Below are 20,131 nucleotides of genomic sequence, written 5' to 3'. Positions count from 1 at the left end.
GCGCGGGAGGCAAGGCGAGGGGCTGGGATGCTTCTCGACGCACCTGGGTGAGCGGAGTTTCACAAAAAGCAGCGAGTGCGGGTAGCTCACGGAGCGCCGTCCCGCTGCACGGCGCCGGGGCGGACATACCCATGCTCGCAGTTTGTTTTTGGCTGCACTGTGCACGCCCACATGCAAATCGCCGCGCACTCCCCCACCCTCCCAACAGCAGCCGCTGCCGAAGGAAAAAAAAAAAAAGAGGGGGGCGCGGAGGACAGGAGAGAAGAAAAAGAAGAAAGGAAAGAGCAAACAGAAAAGAGAAAAGGCGACGCGAGAAGACCTCGGAGGGAGGGGAAAAGCAGTGTGCTGGGCGGCCCCGGCCGTGGAAGGGGCGGGCTAGCCCGCCGGGGGCAGCTCCGCGCCGCCCTATATAAGGCCCTGCGGGGCGGGGGCGCCCGGTAGCGGCAGCGGGCCGGCGTCGGGGCCGGGAGCGGAGCCGGAGGGGATCGCGGCGCGGAGCAGGCGGCGGCTCCCCTCGGGACAGACGGCGGCTGCCGGCCGGGGAGGTAGGCAGGGGCGGGGGGACGCGTCCCGGGCAGCTGTCGGGGAGGCTTCCCACTTGTACCCGCTCCGCCTGGAACGGGCGGCACAAAGCTAGAGAGAAAACGCAAATGAGTGGGGGTGAGGGGTGTGTGTGCTTTGTTATTGTTTTGGAGGGTTGTCTGTTGATTTTCTTTACTGCTTTGGAGTCTTTGTCTTCCGACGTGGTGCCACTCAATGTGCCGAGCCTGTCGGCAGCGCGGCTCGGAGGATGGTTTACGGCGTAGCGGTGCATCGGAGAGGGGCTGATAGTGCTTGTGTGTGTGTGTGTGTGTGTAAGGGGCGTGGTTGTGTGTGCTTATGTTTTAGAAAACAGTTATTTTATTTTAGCTTATCCTGAGCGAGGCGACTTGGCAGCGCTCACGGAGGGTGGCTCACCTTACCGCTGCCTCTCCTGGCCCCGGTGGGTGCTAGAAGATAACGGGAGGGTTTTCATCCTCTTTACTCCTACGTGAATCCTGTAAAGTCGCGGGGGTGGGATAAGGGGAGGGCCTTGAGATGGAGGGGAGTGTAAAAATAAAAAAATCGATGTGGCTGCCTTTGTGATGGGCGGGAGGCTCAGTTGTATGCAACAAATCGTGCTGCTGCCTGCCAGACTGTTGTGAAGTCTGGAGTGCTACACTGCAACCTATCATCAGGCTGTTGTTACAAAAGACGAGCTGCACAGCAGCCCAGATGCTTAAAACATGTCTGGAAACATACTCGGATTCTAAATTAAAAGTCCTTATTAAACCCTACTTTTTCCTAGTTTTAACCAGAAGTGTCCCCTTCCCCCCAGGCTGTTGGCCTGGGAGATTTTAAAGGCTGTACAAAAACATACTTAAAGGATCAAAGTTGATTTCAAGTGTGTTGGAATAGACCTCGGAGAAGCCAGAGGGGTGTAAACCTATTCTAGATTAAAGCCTAAAATGAGTTGAACGTTTTTGAAAATTACTGCTGTGGATTAATGCATTAAAATTTATTTTCACCTTTGAAAATGAGTTGGTCCTTGTATTGCAGAGAAGAGCTACGTCTTGGGAATGTTCCATTAACAACAGATGGTCAAGCCTGCTGTCGAAGGGCTATTGTAATGGAGCAGTCTTGCCCAGTTTTGAAAGGGGGTCATGGTAGTAAGCATTCAGTGCAAATGCTTTGTGTCCTTGGTGCTTGTGGCACAGCTTGACTCCCTTACAAGTGAGAATGGCAACATATGCTGACAACTTTCCTGTCAGTCAAATCAGTGCGCGATTCCGTGATGACACAGTAGGATATTAAGCTAAAAGGGTCGTACCTGGGACTCTGCAGTATTTTACTGATGTAACAGATAAAAATTATGTTGGTGGGTTTTCATTGTGCACATTTGAATTTTAATTTATGTAAGAGTGAGTAGAGTGACACAGTCTATATATCTGGTATGGGCAGGAGCTTGATGCCTTTACTCATGATATACGAAGCACATTGTTTCTCATAGTTGTAGTTTAGTAGGGCTAACTATGGTAAAAATTAGAAGTCAACCCTAACAAAAATATGGGGCTGTAAGTTCGGCAGCACGGAACATTAGTGTTGCATAGTAGAATTTAAGTTGAACCTGTTGAGAATATTTAGCATTAAATAATAAAATATCATGTTTTTAGCTCATTGTAGGTATTCTTAAGGGGTTACTAGCTGGTCTCTGGGCTACAAGAAATCACAATTTGCTATAATTTGTCATTAGAATGTAATAATCCAGCAGCTAGCCCAAAACTATTTACAGTAACTTTCCCCCAGTAAATTGTTGCTGAAGGACATGTTGCCATATGATAGTTACATGGCATAAGCATCTTGGGTGCAGCTGTATGTAAGTTTTTAGTGTTTCTAGGAGTCATGGTAATCTTTTGGCTATTAGTTCCAAATTTCCTCTGAATAGAGCCGCAAGTATGTTGAAAGTTTCGTAATGGTCTCTTCACGCGCAGAGGCTGAGGCACATTTACAAATCAGTGTGCCATAGGCAGCTGCTAGCCAACATTTTTTGTAATGCTAAATTTTTTTCAAACTCAAGACATCACTCAGTGATGGTGTGGTGGTATTGGTGTGATAAGAGACTTGAAATGGTACCAGATTTGGTATATATTGTTCAGGAATAAGCCTTAGTGACTTAAACAAAGTAACAGGGGATGTTCTATGCAGATTCTGTGCTGAAGCATTCTCACCTGTTAATCAAGTGTAATGCACACATTTCTGGAAGGACTTCTTCCTTTGCCTACATTTCTGCAAGGCTGTTCTCTCACCATTGAGTTAATCTGGCAGAGTTAGACTCACAAAGACAGAGCAGGAGGATTGGTACTGAACTCATCCATCTGTAGCCAAATACGATCAGCTCTGCTAGTGTTTATTATGTGCATTGCACCATGCAGGCACAGTATTTCTTAGGGTGTGGTTTCTCCAGAACTTTAATCCAGAGTAATTGAAGATTGCTAGTGAGCTAGTAATGGACCTGCTTCATTTCCCCTGGTCTACCTATTCTTTTCTCTCTCTGTCTGTTTCATCCTTTGTGCAGGCACTGGAGTTCACCAGCCCAGGATGAGTAATTGGAAAAAAACTCTTCTTTTTGCATGATTTTTTTTTTGTTTCTTTGTTTGTTTTTGCACCCCAGCATCCTGTGTTCAGAGTCTTCTCATGGCTTTGTGAGCGCTGGTGCCAGCACAAAGATGATGACAGAAGGGAGCAGAGGGGGACCCAAACTACCACTTTGTTTGAGTAACCTTGAAGCAGGCACCCTCAGTGTTTATGTAGGTCTTCTAGGCTGGGCAACACACCAAATCCTGAAATAAGTCCAGAGGCCATGGCTGACCAAACTTCATCATGCTTCTCTTCTGTTGGTTATTCTTGATGACTCCTGTGAGAGGAGCTAGAGTCAGGGTTTACTATGTTTAGTAAAACACATTTTATGTATGAGATCAATTTTCCTTGATTATCTGGGACTGCTAGGGACTCTGCCTGTTTTCTTCAGGTCTGGCATAGAAGAAATTCACTCTCTCTAAGATTGTTTCATATTTATGCCAGCTAAGGGTTTGAATTCTGAATGCTAGAAACTTTTTTAGTGTAGTCGATGAGCATGCACATCTGCAGTTGCTGTTACTAAGAGTATAGATAAAAAATACCATGGTAAGACTCTGCTTCTAGTGTTTAAAAGATGATCACCACAGAAAAACCCAAAAGTTAAAATGTCTCATTCTGTAGCTGCATGTCTTGCTTGTGTTGATTACACAAAAGTAATACCGATAATTCAGAAGAAATAGTACGACTAAAACTACTGAATGGAGTACCAAAAGTACCCTGTTCCCTTTCTTTAAAATACTGGGCAGCAAAGCTAGTCCTGTCTCTTCAGCATTTTTGATTGGGAGAAAGTATTTTTGCTTGCTTCAATGACCAAGAGGGAGACAGAGTAGGATGGAAAACTGTTGATGCAGCTTTTCTGACGCAACAGTCTAACACTGTAGGAAAAATGGGAGCATTCAGATCTTTTTTTGTGGGTTATTAGCAAAAAAGCTTGATCATAAGTAATAAAAATGCATGTCAGTTTTAATGCCATAAGTATCCACATACAAGCTGACCTTTTTCCTCTGCTATTTTTCTGGAGGAGTGTTGCTTAGCAGAGCTCTGCCTAATGCAATGGGATTGGTTTGCATGGTGCCGACTTTGTTAGAGAACAATTGGAGTTGGAGAAAAGGGAGAGCAAAGAGCCTAAGATTGTTCTGGCTTGGGCTAGATAGCAAGGCTGTTCTCTGTGAAAGAGCAAAGTTTGAGCCTTTTACCACACAGTTCAGGGATCATTCTGGGGATCTGGTTTCCTTTTTAGCAAATAGCAGGCAGGGTTGTGTGGAGGTGGCCAAAACCTGTTAGCACTCTACTCACTTGACTCTGAAATAACTTGCCATTTACTAGTCTGTTTCCAAATGGGTGGTGGTTCTTGGGAGCAAGCAAGCCATGCAGCTAATTCATTAGCATAGTACTTGTTAAATTGATAAAGCTCAAAATTAAGCCACACGGAAAGTCTTGGAGCAGCAGTTTTGGTGATGTGAGTGACAAGAGCAAGGTTAGGGACCAGGAAAACTTGGATCCCAGCACCTCTGCCCTTCTTGTGATGACTTGACTGTTTCCTCTTATCTACTTTCACTTACGTTCTAGTAATAGCATTACCAAAGTTTATACTCTTTATGGTAGAAGTCAGTGTTTTTTCTCATATTCAGCAGGTAACACATCTTTTTTTGAAGATGTCAGGCTCTGTTGCCAGTGCCAGCAAGCTGGGTTTAAGCCCAATGTTTTTAGAGATATGCCTGTTTTTACAGTTGAATTTTTGTGCCTAAAAAAGAAACAAGCAAGTTATCAATGTTCTTCGAGAGCTGTATTAATGAGGATTATTTTGATATTCTGGGGATCTATTGGTGTTTTTTTTTTCTCTTCCTGTTATTTTAATTATGTTCCTGCAACAGGAATTTGGCTATGACTACCAATAAAACAAGTTAGAACCAAACTTAAATGGTTTTAAAAACCCCAGACTCACCCAAACAATAAAGCAGCACTGAGGTTTTCTGAATGCAGATCCATGGATATTTATTTGTGGTGCTAGTACAGGAGCCAAAGTTCAAAATCTACTCTTCCTCTGAAAGTGATGTTCTTATTTAATAAACTTAATTGAATAGATCCTGCATTTGTATTTTTATTCTGCCAATGGGAAAAACGCTTTTTAAGTTTATTTGTTTTCAGGTAATTTAGATATTTTAATTATTCTTTACCCTATTAAATCAGAGTAGCAATTCTTACTGCTTTGCTTCCCATCTCTCAAACCTACATTTAAATATTCATGCTAAAGTAAGCAATAAGAGGTTTTCTACTGTGTTTGGAGAGATCTGGACTCAGTTTTCTCTTTTAGCAAATTAATACAATCACCTGTCAGTTTTCATATTTCTTCACAGATTTTATTTTTCCCAGATAACTTTTGTCATTCTTCTGGTTGTCAGCCATGTCTCCCAGACCTGCATTCCACATTCTTGTAACATACTCTTAATATTTGTCTCTACATCTATCCTCCCAATTATATTCATATATATAAAACCAGATATAATTGCAAAATGGGGTTGTCTGTTGGGGTGTGCCTTGGCTCCAGTGGAACTTGCTCAACACTATTAAGGATATTCTAAACTTAATGTAAAAAATGTATGTTTTGAATCCTATATCCATAAAAAACTTGCAAAATTTATTTTTGCTCACCTTGCTCTCTTGTAAGCTTATTGCTTTTTCCATTTCGTTCTACTTCTGCATTTGCCTGCTGTTTGGAGTCATGTGGTTGAAATTTAGTTGGCGACAGCTCTTCAGCTGTGTTAAGTCCCTTGAAGCTTTAGGAGCAAACTAATGGAGCTCCATCCGGAAAATATTTCTGAATTGTGAGGTGGAGCTTAGGACTTGCACAGATTCTGCCATCCTTCCTTCCTGGATATATCTGGCATGATGTTGAATTAGGTGTATTTGCTTTGCATGGTTTTTACTCCATGCTCACCCTAAGGATTGAAGCTTCAGTGGCAGGGGGAGCGGCTGGAGCTGAAGAGTAGAAAGTGAGTAACAACTGCTTGCTCTGTGGATCAGGCAAAATGGGAAGATTGTCACACACTTTCTGGCAGTGCTCCGAGCTAACTGCCCTGTGCCACACCTGACTCAGCAGGTATGTGGGCTGCCTTATCATGTGTGCCAGCTATTTTCATATTCTTCTATGAGTAACTTTAGAGATAAGTGGTTATTGAAGTCTATACAGGTTGCCAGGGTTGATCATAAATTCATTGCTCTTCATAAATTCTTCTGACACTCACTGATTCCAAAAGTACTTAGGCATCTGTTTATCACTTTAGTGGATTACCATCTCCCATATCAGCACAGCTAGATGGTAGCTATGTGGGAGCTGAGGTCTTATTGTAGGCTTTACAGACTCCAGCTCTGCTCAAGCTAACAATGGCTGCTAAATACTTACTTTGCCAGTTTATTGCTTTCTTTCGTCAATGTCATTTCCTTTCATTGTGCTAGAGGCTTTTTCTTGGCTGATGTTTTTCAGGGATATTTTTGTTTTGTTTGCTGTTACTTATAGCTGTGCCACAGATATCACTGCAATTGTGTAGATATCAAGTTTAACTGACATTCTTTTTGCCTCTGAATCTCAAAGGCACCACTGTGATGATCTCTACACTATAAGCCATGTTGTGTTCTGCTCTGTTACTGAAAACATGTGCTGGTTTATGGCATGATGTTCCCAAATGGCAAAGATGGAGAGGAAAATAACACTAGTTTCTTTTGATGTTACAGGGTAGGCATACATTCAAACTGCAGTTTAATCTTGTGCTGAACACTGTTGGTGTTCTTGTCTTGTCCCAAGATAGACAGCAAAATGTAGGAGAAGTCACTCCTTTCTGAAAAAGTCCTTATGAATGTGGTGATAAAAGCCACAAGGCTTCATAACTTTGCTTAGCAGAAGATAGAAATATGCCAGATGCTTCAGTGGCACTGCAGTAGGATCATGGAGTGCCGGTCAGTGTTGTACTTTTTAAAACCAGGTATCTGTCTGATTAGTGTAAGTGATTCAGTGACCAGAATGATTTATGGGAGGGGTGGTGGTTGAAAGCATTTCCAAATATTGTTTGAGCATGTGGATTTCTTTTGGGAAAAGCTGCTTTCTTGGGGAGGTTGTGTCTTCCTTCTCCCCTTTGTGATTGCTGCCAAGCAGAAAGGTACCTTTTGCAGTGTGAAATTCTTTACCCCTTTTTCCCAGTTGCAGTTATATTGTCCTTCAACAGGATATGTCAAAAGCTGGAAAAACTGACTGGAGATGTGTAGCACAGCTTTTTGCAAACTGTGTGCTGATTATACTATACTCACTCAGAGATCAAAGCTTAATGACATGAATTGAGCTCAAATGTTGCAATTATTATTTTAGCAGGATGTTCTATTATTTCTACATTCCACTAGAAAAGAGCCATTCTATGAGAGCAAAAAAAAACAAACCCCATCTGCTAATATGGACTATGGAGTTTTGGACATTGGCCGTGATAAAGCAAATCACGTTTTGTGTTTGTTTTTGCCAAAGAATGGACTAGATTCTTGGCTTTTTTTTCTTCCATGGGCAAAGCAGGGGACACTCAGTGTAATGTTGGAAGTTGAAATGCTTCACGTATTTCACAACCTTCTAGTGGAAGCTGGTTTTTTTTTTTGTTGGTTCTTTTTTTTTTTTTTTGTAAAATAGATGACTGCATTTCATCTTGCATATTGTACTTGACCCTTAAGCAATCCTCTTGCCTAAGTGCATACCACAAATGTGCAATGCACATTTGCATGTGCATTCCTTAGGGTAAATCGAGCTGTGGTGCATGCAAACGTGACATCTTCCATTGCATTGGAGTTGTGCTTGTTTTCATCAATGAGCCCTCCATAAGCATCCTAGAAGTAATGAGAACCAGTTGTTGTGGTCATTCTGGTAGGCAGCTATTGCTGACCTATGACAGGTTTTTCAAAATTACTTGGCATGTTGTGTCACAAGGGAAGGTTGTAAAGCAGCAGCCATTTTTGAAAATGTGCATGAGCATAAATAGTTTAAGGAGGCACTGAGGACTCTGAAAAATGTAGTTCAGTCTTTATTATGGAGCAGTTTATAAGCTAGTGTTTTTCTCTGGATGAAGTGTCCCATTTTTTTTTTTTCTGACTGGTAAGGATAAGCCCACCAGTGTCTCAGAAATATATCCTAGGAGTTTGGGTTTGACAGGAGAGGCAAGTTAGATACTCCGAACAGTTTAGGACCACAAATGTCAGTGTTCATTGTATTAATTTTGGGCCAGGTCTTTCAAAATTATCATCTGCTCATCTGTTCATAGAGGAGCATTCAGAACTCAGCACATAATATACTGACTTATGAAATACCTATTTGCTCAGTTCTCATGCCAGGGCTAAATAACTTTAGAAGCCCCTTGCCATTTTGCCTGAAGAGTTGAGAAGTGAGATTTCTGCTCCTGACTTGACGTTGTGTTGACCTTGAGTCGTTTCAGAGCAGGATCCAGGCTTGCTTCTCTGTGTAGTACTTAGTGCAGCAAGTAGAACCTAATACTGGGCTTGGGTTCTGTCACTAGTTGTTTTCATAGCAGCAGTTCAAGTAGGTTCTGAATAAGTATTTTATTGTTGACCTATGCTGAAATAAGTCCTTTTCCATTGATTGTCATCAATATTCTGTGAGGTTGGAGCCCCCTTAAATAAGAATGTGAAATTATTTATTTGGTGTTATGTGGCGGTGTGCATGCTGCCATAAAGGCTCTGTGTCATCAAACCAGAGGTGGCAGGTTGCTAGAGGTAATCCATGAGCCTGCTTCATCAGCTTTCTGATATTTTGGCGTTAGCCTTTAATAGTTGGTTTTACCAAATTTTACATGCTCCTCAAGGAGGGAAAACAAATTCAACTGGATGGCCATGTTGAAAGTCATTTACCAGTTGCCTTCAGTATTAGTAAGCACTGGAGAACAAGACTGTTTACTACCTAACTCAAGGCCAGGTAAGTCAGTGTGGGAAGTAAACCAGTAGAGGATCTTGCCAAGAACCACCACTAAAATACTGTTGTTCGTCACCCTAATCAAATTCTTTTCTGCTGACCCAGAAGCTCTCCAATCACATTGCTAGGAACAAGGAGTTGGTTTGTGACATGGCCTGGGTGATTTTGAAGAGGAAAGCACTCCTCACTGAAGAGCTCTTTAGATGGAATAGAAAACTTTGTGTCCCTTATGCATTTGGCAAAAGGGAAAGAAATGTCCTCTGTGGGGAGATTATGAAAGACCAGCTTTTAGTGTCTGTGTGCCTCCAGTGATAACGATCCTGTGTCCCAGGCAAGAGCCCATAGGTCCAAAGCTCACACCTCCACTGCTGATCCCGCACTGGTTGCGTCTGCTACAGACTCCAAAAGTGCTTAAGCCAGGAGACGGACGTGTGGGATCTGATGGTTTCATTCTAATCTCTGCTTTTGCTTGCTTGTGGCCTTAGGTGAGTTGACTGAACTCTGTGCTGCTAATGCTTTTTATGGCACCTTTTTGCAACCTATTTCAGGCTCTGTGGGTTAAAAGATTACTTTAAAAGACTGGCACTGTTATTTGTATAAAATTATCATTGTTCAGGTGGCAGTTTCACCCCTTTCCTAGAGCTCCAGTAGATGTCATAAGTTTTTTGACTGCTTGGAAGTTTTCGTGATGGGAATGCCAGCTTTGTTCCTTTGTGTTTTGCAAGCTTAGTGTGACTTTAGATCAAAAAATGGACATTACTTTTGGTTCTTTATTCACTGTTTCCACTGCCTGCTGGGGATTTTATGTCCAATTAGATCTCTAGCAGCAGGACAAAAATGGCTTGCACTTGTCCACAGCTGCTCTTTATCTAGCCTAATCTTAACATAGTCGGGGTCAATACTGTTTTTCTCCTAGTTACAGCTACTGTGCTGGAAGAAGGGAAATCCTGGTGTTTGGCAGAGAAGCGGCCAAGGCACTAGACCTTGACTTGGGGATTTAGTTCTGGACTCTAGACTTAATTGTACCTCTGCTGTACTAGTGCCCATCCAGGCCACTAGTCCTCTGGTGGTTTGTCTTGTGTAGATCAGTGTAGTTGTTTTGGTTCACCAATTTAAGATTTCCTGGCCAATGCACCAGTTAATGTTGTGGGTTCAGTGCTGGCCAAATGTTAGTGCACTCACTTGAATATACTTAATCATTTCTTGCTGTGAGATAGGATTAGGAGGAAGGCAAAACAGGCTCAAAACTTTAAAAGGGTATAAAGAAAACTTTATCAACAGTAACTAGAAGAACGAATAATAAGAATCAGAATAAAACCTTTAGAACACTTCTTCCCCCCTCCACACATCCCCTCTTCTTTGTCACTTAAAACGTAAAGAGACAAAACTTAGGACTTCTAAGTCAGTTTTGTTCTAGAACTACTTCTAGAATAGTCTTTCTTCAGTTCACTTAGGGAGAGGGGTTTCTTTTGCCCTGCCATGGAAACTTCTCTACAAGAACAGTTCTCTTGTAGCTTTTAATTTCCGCAAATAGCAGCTGCCCAGGAATCTGCAATCATGAAATCCCTCCCATCTTTCACAGCTTTCCCACAGCTGCATTTATGGGCCAACTTATGGGGTACTATTTTAAAGATGAGCTGTTCAAGAGCAAAGGTTCTCTTTATCTCTGAGATCATCATCATCTCTGGGAACAGAGGTCTTCTTTTTCCCTGGGGGCAGAGGGTCTTCATCACTCTTCTCTCTCTGTTCAAACTTCCCATGGGATCACAGCTACTTTAACATCTGCTTGCTTTAGCATAGATGCCTTTGCTCATACCTTCAAACACTTCATCTCCCCATACTTTTCAATGAGTTAGAGGGGAAAAGAGTCTGATGTATCAATTATATTCTTCTCCATAGCCTTACAAGAGGATTTCAGCCTGAACTTAAGGCATCTCTTCATTCTCCTTCCATCTGGGACTTGAGTCTTTCTTCATTGATCTTGGTGTCTTCATGTTGGTCCTCTATGTGTCTTGACTCTGTCCTTTTCTTTCACTCGAGGGAGGATTGAAGGTCTGTAAGTCTCATTTATGCATTGAAAGAGTTAGTATCTCGCTCAGGGCCTGCTGATGGTCGCACGATCCCTGCGGGGCCGTGGGTGAAGCAGTCTGGTGATGGCTTTTCAGGCCGCGCTGGGGCTGTGTCAGCCGCATGGCTGGTGTCTGGCCCCTGCTGCTCTCAGTTCCAGCCACAGGGCCGCCTCAGGCACATGGTGTCCACACTGCGGGGACAGGATGTTAACAGCGTGGCATGGCCCTGCCCTGGCCGGCCCCACGGCCTCCCCTCCCCCGCCCGGCCAGGCTGCGAGGGGGGAAGATCCTCTCCAGAAGCCGGAAGAAAGCTTTTTCCCGGGCTTTGTTAGTCTCTAGTGTGTGTGCTTTCTAGTGGTTTAACAAAGTGTCAATAGTCAGAACTAGCTACTGATTGGTTTTGTCGGGCACAGAGGAAACGGTTGGCAGCTTCTCTGAGAAAATCACTCCCGTGACTGGCTTCTTCCCGCCTCCCCAAATATCAATTAATGCAAAACCAGCACAATCAGAATGTCAGTTCATGAGTGAGGCCCTTCCGACCTGCCTTCAAATCCACGGTCCTGAGAGGGATCTGCTCTCCACTGACGGCATACAGGTCACTGAGGGACTCTAGATCTGGGATTTGCCGAATTCACATGGCTCATGATATTGTTTCCTTCACAAAATGCAGCTCGACATTACCTAAAACAAATTAAATGTCAAGAGATTTGTCAGCACTCAGAAGGAGGACTGTATTTCTGCAGAAATCCAATGTCTATGTTTTAGTTGCTTCTTTTCTTCCAAAATGAGTCTCATTTGACTTGATACTTGTAGAGACGAGATCTATTGGAGATATGTACAAATTTTTTGTCTGGGGCAGGAAGCAGAAGTGCTAGATCATGTATGCTTGTGAGAAGGTGCTGGCTCCTGTAGCTCACAAGGGCATCATGTGTAGCTGTTAGATTTGTACTCTCCATGGCCATTTGATCTGTGGAAAGTTGTCTGTGGTGGTAGCTTCTGTGAAAATGTGACTTAAAGGATGAGAGCTGCTACCTTATTTCATGAAGACCACTCAACCTTCCATCAACCGGTGAAACCTTTTTAGACCTGCTGACAAGGACTTAGTTTAAATAGTTTAAATTGTCTATAGTGTCTTGCCAGAGCCCTGAAATGTTCCAGTCTTGTAAGGTTTTGTAAGTTCACTTTGTTCCCTCTTGAAATAGTGATTTAACTTATTTTCTCTAGGGGAAAGGTTTTTTTGCCTCCCCAAAGAAAGCAAACAGCTGTATTGTTTGCAGAAAACCACTTTTGAAGGCTATTTTATGTTTACTTAGTAGAGACACCAGGCAAGGGGGTGGAGAACTGATTTTCTGCCACTTGAGCTTTTTACTTTCTAAATCTGCAGCTGTAAAGGGGTTAGGTTTGGAGACTGTTGATATACCAGCTAATGGACTTTTCAACAGCCATTCTACTTTGAAATATTGGCTAGCACCCCTTCTAGAAAGAGAGGGCTGGCCAAAGGATGTATTTCATTGCCATCATTTTCAGAGGTTGCCCTGTAGCCTAACTTTCTCTTGAGTAATTTTCTGAATTGCAGAAAATGAGATGAAATTGCAGCTGTGTAGGTCTGGAGGCTGTTCAGGGTTTCTGCAGCAGGGCGAAATGTCATGTGGAGAGAGTCTTCTGCAAAGGCAGACCAAGGAACAAGTGCATGTAATCTGTGCTTTTAATTGTGTGGCTGGGTATTGAGCTGTGGTACTTCATATCACAGGAAAACTAATGCTGTGGGGATGGATTCCTGCAGCTTTTCATACTCTAGACAGAAAGCAGTATTTCTGCTTCAGAGTTCTGGGTGAGTGTCAGGAGTGATCACTGATAGCTGCTGTTGGCTCAAAATTTTACACACATGAGACATAAAAGCAATCATTGGAAACTAACAGAGTTTTGCACTGCAGCACTAAATGGCAAGTTGTATTTCCCAGATGTGTTCAACTTATCAGACTGGTCTGATGTAGAGATAAAGTAGGACTTCACTTTTAACCAAGTTGGAAGTACTGGGTTGATGAGTTCTCTGCATCTCTGGCTTACACAGTTCTTGCCTATTGTGAGCTGGAAGAACATCTAAAAGGACGCTCAGCCATTTTCCTCTGGTATTAGTTTGCTGAGTGCTTTCTGATGGGTTAGTTATTCAAGTGAACCTTTTGTCAGCAGTATGCCAAGTATATCAGCCTCTGGATGAAAATCAGAGGTGACTACTAACAAACCTGTTCCTTGGTGTGTAACAGATACTGACTAGGGTGTACAGTGTCATTGCAGTTGTCACCTGGCATGGCTGGAAGAACTGAATGTGCTTCAGGCTCAGGTGTTGTGCTCTTGGTGATTAATCCACTGTTAGGCTCTATGGTCTACTTTAATGCAGGGATTTAGCTGGTATGCCTACATCTGGACAGTCCTTAAAAGTCAGTATTTTTATGTAGTTTAAAACTTTTTTCCAGGCAGAACAGGCCAGATCATTTGCTTTGTTCTGCTTAACTCCAGAGAACTGAAGTTCAAGCAGGTTGCACAGCTGAGTCTTCCTGGCTGTGCATGCTTCTGGCTGGTCAGCTGAGATGAGTTAAATGATAAAATACGTGCCCGTAGCTCACTAGTTTGCTAATGTGAAGGTGAATGTTACAGCCTCTATAAAGCAGTATTTCCATGTTCTGGATCCTGTGGACTGACTGCAGTTGCAAGGGATCAGTATCTGAATTTTCACTGATGTGCATTAAACCAGCTACCCTTTGATTTGGGTACCCATTCCACAGACTGGTTCAACTTCTGTTTTGCCTCTGTGCGGGGTATTAAGGTGCAGGAGTAGAGTCTAATTCCATTGATGAGAACACCAAAAGTCCCTTTGACTTTTCATGGGATATCATTTGTACTCTTCCTGCGGCACTTTATTCTTATGGGTTTTGGTGTTTAGCTTTTATTTCTGGAAAACATTGGAAATTAGGGGTTTTTTTTGGAGATTTATAGTATTGGGGGCCTGAGAATGAAGTATTGAGTGGGTACTCTGAACACCCTTCTGAAGATAAATAAAACCTGTTGCACAACTACCTGTAACTGTTAGAAGGCTGTGCAGTCCCTTCCATACTTCTGTTTGCCAAACTTGTGCAGTGGCTGCAGGATTAGGCTCAGGCAGCAAAGATTTAGTGGCTTGGTGGAGAGAACAAAAAAATCAAATGGAGGTCTTTGACCCACAGACCAACCCTGATATCCTTGTGGAAAAATGCATGAAAAGAGCAATTATCTTAGTGTTCTTAGAAATATTTTGGTACCACATTATTGGTCAGGAACTGCCTGTGTACTATGTGAGAAGTAATCTAGGTTTCTCTTTAGAGTGAGTGAAAGTGTTGCCAAATCCCGCAAATACTATTCAGAAACTTAAGGGGTGGAGGTAGTACAAAGGAGAGGTAACAATATTCCCTGCTTAGCTGTGTTGCTAGGTTGATTGCAGCTTTAGATATGTAATATTAGATATGTAATAAAGACCTCCCCCCCCCCCCATATCCAAGGCTGTGAGCAGAGGGGTGCTTTAGGTCTATGAGTATGGGTGCAGTCATCAGCCAGGATTTGTCCTCTGAGACTCTCCTCAAAGGGCAGGCTTTTTGCCTGCTGTGGATATGCCAGTAGCCTGACAAGTGCCTTTCCCTAAGTATGCCTCAGAATTCATGGTCTACCAGCCAGATGTGCCTGCATCTGCAATGTGTTAGTGTCAGGGTGATCCAGCCAGCAGGATGCACTGGGTATGGAAGGATGTCTGTCCTGCCTGATGAGTTGGGCATCCCTCTGCGAAAGTGTGTCTGTGGAGGTCCTATCAGTGAGTTAGAGCAGCACCTGGCAGAGGTTAAGGGGCCCATGCTGACTGTATGCTCCACTGCTGACGTGCTGGTATGAGGTTCAGTTTGTAAGGTTTTGTAGGCATCTGTTATTACTCTGTGGTTCTCTGTACTGGTGTGAAAAAATACTGTTGACCTGTTGTGATTCTACAGTGTAATCATCTACGAAACTCAGTGTAACAAGCTTATTTTTGTTAGTCATGTTAGGGAATTTTTTTTGTAACACAGACCTACATTATTAAGAGACAGGTTTTTAATCTGCAAGTCATTGTAGCAATGGAATTTACTTTTGGATAAGACTTAAAGATGACAATTGTTCATCATCTCAAAGCTCACATCCTTAATTTTTCATCTAATCTTACTCTAGTGTAGGTCTGGCCAGAGAATTTCCTGAGGCGGTCTTATGTTCCTAACACATTTACGTATTTTTGGTAATCTTTTCAATGCTGTTTGCAATCAGACATGCAACTTTGAATCTTAGGGCTAGGATATTGTTACATGGGACACTAGAATCAAAAGTATGTGTGTTCCCAATTTAACAGGTGTTGGAAAGAGTTGTTCTCTTGGTGTGTGTTTGAATCAATTGCTAGTTGTCCTCTAAATGCTGATTCTATCAACTGAGTGTATTCAGGTACATAAATCAGAATTAATTTAATGTGGATTAACTCAGTTCCTGTGCAGACACTTGCTCAGGATTCAACTGCTCTTAATTTGAAGTGGCCTTAACATTCGGAAGTAAATTAAGATACGCTGAATTAATTTTGGAAAAAAGGTGTAATGACTAACTAATATAGTGAAAGCTCACCTTAGCGCTTTAAGATTGAGCCTTGCTGGAAAGGTATGTGTACCAAGCTCTATACTATGCTTTTATTAATTGCCACAAAAGAGAATAATTTTTGAAAATAATTTTTTTAATCCCATGTGCTCTTGTACTGTAGCAAGACAGACACTTAATGCACAACAATTTTCCATTTACTTCATCTAAATTTTAACAACCTTAGCATCATTCTTAATCATTACCTTCAAGGGAACAGGCATTTCTCCCTTGCCTGTTAAATGCACAACAGTTTTGCCTACAAGCGGTGTTGACTGGACTTCAAAATGAGGATTTTCCTAATTTGGCAGACAGCTTTTCACCATAATAAAAGTGTACATGAAAAGATGCTTTAAGGAAAAGTATTGAAGTGTATGGTTCAGTGTTATTTGGAGGAATCTTTGAATCATTTTTCAAAGCCTCTTACTTATTCTCATTCTGGGCTGTCCTTGTTCTTGCAATTTCTGGGGCAGAAAATAAGAGAATTGTATTGCAAACCTCTTTTTGTGCTTTGGAGCTCTGAGATAAGAAACAGTGAGTCTAAGTGTGAGCTTACTGAGACCCATGAGACTTGGCTGGAGACCATGGGGTGTGTGGGGTGTTCCCTGAAGAGGTTGCAAGGTCACAGAGTGCAGCCTCTTGTCTTTCCCGATCTTGTTGCATTTTCTGTTTTGAATGACAAAACTTTTGCCTTCCAACGTTTTTCCTGTTTTTCTTTTCTTTCACTAGTTAATGCCTGGCCACAACATCTGTACTGTGTACTGCTGCTGCTACCTAAAGGGAGCTTCTAGGCTTTGCTGAAGGAAGATGGCTTTCTGGACACAGTTGGGATTGCTGCTGTGGAAGAACTTTACCTACAGAAGAAGACAGACTGTAAGTACTAGCCCAAGGGTGTTTTGAGATCTTAAGTTACAGTCTTGCAGCTTGCATGACTATACAGCTTTTCAAGAAAAACAGGGAAACATCCTGTGTCTTACTTGAAGTTCATCCTTTAGTGATCCCTGGCTGAACAACAGGTCTGGCTTTGGAAAGACCCTGTTCAAACTGGAGAGTGTGGTGGGTGGACAGACACCAGAGGGCTTGAAGGTGCTCAAGACTTCTGTCCTGAATTCCAGTGTGAGAGAGCGTTGGAGTACTGAAACACTGGTGTCAGATCAGGCAAAGAGGGTGCATGACTGCTGTGTGCAGCAAAATAGATGTGAAATGAAAACCTGTGCTGAGACCTGCTCCGCTCTGTGGGTGAGACATTGCCAGGCTGCAGTGATGTGCCTGTGAGTCTAAAACCTTTTGAATGCTGTAAGCTGCAACAATGGCAACAAAATCCTGCCACTTCCTAATGGCAGAAGTGGCAGAGGCAATAGCAGATATCTCCAGTCACTTTAATCATTGAGAGTATCCCAAACCTGCTATGTAACTTTACAACAGAAGATATAGATTAGGTGGATGGCATGAAGCATGTTCTTGTAGCAGCACAGGATAAACCCAGGTAATGGATATTCTTCTGCCAAGGTGTGTTCTGAGTGGCTGAAATGCTGTCCTCACCATCTGTTAACAGTGTAGAAATTTACCTGTTAAGAATAGACAATATATAAGAAGAATTTCTCCTTGTGATAAAAAGGGCACAGGAGTGTGGATCCAGTATGGTGTTCTTAAAATTCTTTTGCCTTAAGGTTGAGACCACATAGGATGCTATACCTCTTGCAAGCAGTTAAAAGTCTGAGAAAGCACGGGGGTTTAGGAAATACCTGTGTTGGACAAGGACATGATTTGTGCCAACAGGTTTGTTCAGAGCATCTGGCCTGTTAGATCTGACCTTGAGGAGGTGTCAGTAGGGAATGTGAAAGGAACATAAGTTACTGAAGTGTTGAGTGGAAAGTGGTCTCTGATAAGCTTTCTGAACCCTTCAAATGTCAGGATGCTTGCCAGCTGGTTGAGTTGGGTTGTTTTAGAAACTCAGTGTCACAAGGGAGGAAAGGCTATCATATTTACCACTGGCAATGGTCACAGTCCCTGAAGTCTTCACTCAGGTGTCTGAGGCTTGTTTTTACAGGACTTGAGTTCAGTGAATTCAGAGCTGGAATTAGTCCATTGTTAAATAAAACAGACAAAAGGGCCTCACTGCCTCTATATCTTGTCTTGTATATAAACAGAGCTGCCAGTGATTATAAAGTTTTTGTTTTGCGTGTTTTTGCTTTTAATGGAGCTTGATCTCCCAGGATAGTACTGCCCACCAGAGAGGTCATGGACTCTGTCAACTGCAAGGAGTGAGCCTGTCAGCTCTCTGAATGTGGGTCACATCCTGGTCTTGTGAACGGTCTCATAGTTTAGAAAAATGTTGCAAATGAAGCTGAGGGAGTAGTCTCAAAACTGGCTGTGGCTCCTTAAGGTTGGATCTTCTCAGCAATTGCTAGGTAAACTAGGAGGCTATTTCAGAGGACCTGAATTTTACAGTGGGAATGAAGGCTTGCTATATTTTTACCAGAATCTTCTGAAAATAATAGAATCATAGGGACATTAAGTTTGGAAAAGACCTCCAAGATCATCAAATCCAGCCTTTGTCTGAGGAAAAGCCCGCTTAACAGGAAATGGCAGAGAAGGGGCAGAACATCTCTTCTTACCATGCTGTTATCACAGCTGCACAGTTCCTTCTCTTTGCTTTCCTGTTAGGAGACCGTTGTCCTTGAGTTGTGTTGATGAAGACTCTCTCCCATTTGTACTTACTGAAGGTGTAGCTTAGCAATAGTTTGATCCTTACCCTTCTCATGAAAAATGTGGGCTAGCCTTGGCTTCCCACTGAACCCCCCTCTTTGGCTGCTGTGATTTTGGGCTGCATTGTGAAACCTGGGTTCAAAGCTCACCCTAATGTGTGCAGTTGAAGTATTACTTTGTACTGGATGGCTTCCAACAACACTGAAGTGAGGGGAATGAGTTCACATAGAGAGGAAAAAAAATCATGTTCAGGGGTCACTGGGTAAAAACCTTTTCCTCCCTGCTTTCTTGCAAATGAGGAGACACCTCAAACTTGCATGGAGAGACTGGTCAGCTTCTGGTAGCTCCCTGCATTGAAACTGGACCATAAAGGTGGGAAGGGGAGTTGACAGTGGGATGGGGTGATAGTGTATTTAGTTCTTGCTCAACAGATTTCCTGTTGACACAATGTAGAGCTCAGTGTTTAATGGCATCCTGAATCAGGCAACTGGTATAAATTTAACATGCTTAGGGATTAACCTTGGTAAAATTAGGACAAATTTGTTCCTAGCTGAATTCACCTGCTGTGTGCAAGTGGGATGTTCCTTCTTCAACTCCTGATGGAGCTGGGATAGGTGAGGTGTTGGGTTCTTGAAGATTCATTTCATTATTTACCTGGCTGGTCATTGCAGCACAAGAGTGGCAGAGGAGACTTGATTTTTCAGTATCTACTTAGAATGAATCTCAGTAAGACATGTTCTCTTTTGGTATCTTTGTGTCCTTGTCTGGAAATGCCAGAGTGGATGAAAAGTGCTGTCACAGCAGGGTCAGGAAGCAGTAGGGGAGGGAACCTACTGACCTTTAAGAGCAAAGAAAGATAACTCAGTTTTTTGTTGAGCAGCCCAAGAGACTTGCTGAGGAGTCCCTACTGATGTGCTCCTGACACTCTGATCTTGTCCCTGTGCAAACCTCTGGTGCAGCAGTTGCCAGCTGTTTCTCACAATGTAGCATTTTGGTAGCTGCTATGATGACTTCCTTCAGCTGTAAAGGTGCAACTTGGTTCGAGCTGCTCCTTTCTCTATCCTCTCTGGGCCTGTTGATGTGCCGAGTGAGGTGTGTTGTGCATGCAACCCACACATGGTTACCTTTGTGACTGTGTAACCAGGTGTGCAGGAGAGGAGCTATGTGTGCGGGTGGCCTGTTTCCCCTGCAGCAACAGGGTTTCTTCTTGGGCACTGCTCTCCACCCCAGTGTGGTGTGACTGGGGCTGATATTCTCTGAGCAAGCCAGGGCTTGTGCTCAAGGGCAGCCTTTCTCATTAGTTCTGTAGCAGTTGCAGGGCTGTGAGAGGCTACCTGTCCACGCTGGTCACTGCAGGAGGCTTCCACAAGCCCAGCTGACACTGTTCTTCCCCAAACAGTGTAGCAGTAGTTGCTTGGGGTGCATCTGCTTGCCTACAGCCAGGGTGGCTGAGGGCTGTGACATGTGCAAAAGCATGACCATTGATGCTGGAAGACAGAATGGAGTTGTCCTGGTTTCATAGCCACTTCACTGTCAAGTGGAGGAAAAGTCCTGCTATGCCATCCTGGCA

At 43.1% G+C, this 20,131-nt stretch overlaps 1 protein-coding gene across 1 annotated transcript in view; it reads left to right on the top strand.

The window, feature by feature from the left end:
• The first annotated feature begins 337 nt into the window (after positions 1-337).
• The window catches only part of ABCA1 (ATP binding cassette subfamily A member 1), a 95,019-nt gene continuing 75,225 nt past the window's right edge, over positions 338-20,131 (top strand). Inside the window, exons 1-2 of the mRNA XM_058824349.1 lie at positions 338-545; positions 16,582-16,725. Of these exons, the coding sequence (XP_058680332.1) occupies positions 16,660-16,725 (66 nt within the window). The 5' untranslated portion in view covers positions 338-545; positions 16,582-16,659. The remainder of the gene's footprint in view (positions 546-16,581; positions 16,726-20,131) is intronic.

Source organism: Ammospiza caudacuta, chromosome Z (genome assembly GCF_027887145.1).
Source record: "Ammospiza caudacuta isolate bAmmCau1 chromosome Z, bAmmCau1.pri, whole genome shotgun sequence".
In the NCBI taxonomy this organism is placed as follows: Eukaryota; Metazoa; Chordata; class Aves; order Passeriformes; family Passerellidae; genus Ammospiza; species Ammospiza caudacuta.
Note: the sequence above shows the minus strand (reverse complement) of the source record. Positions and strands in the feature narration are given on the sequence as shown.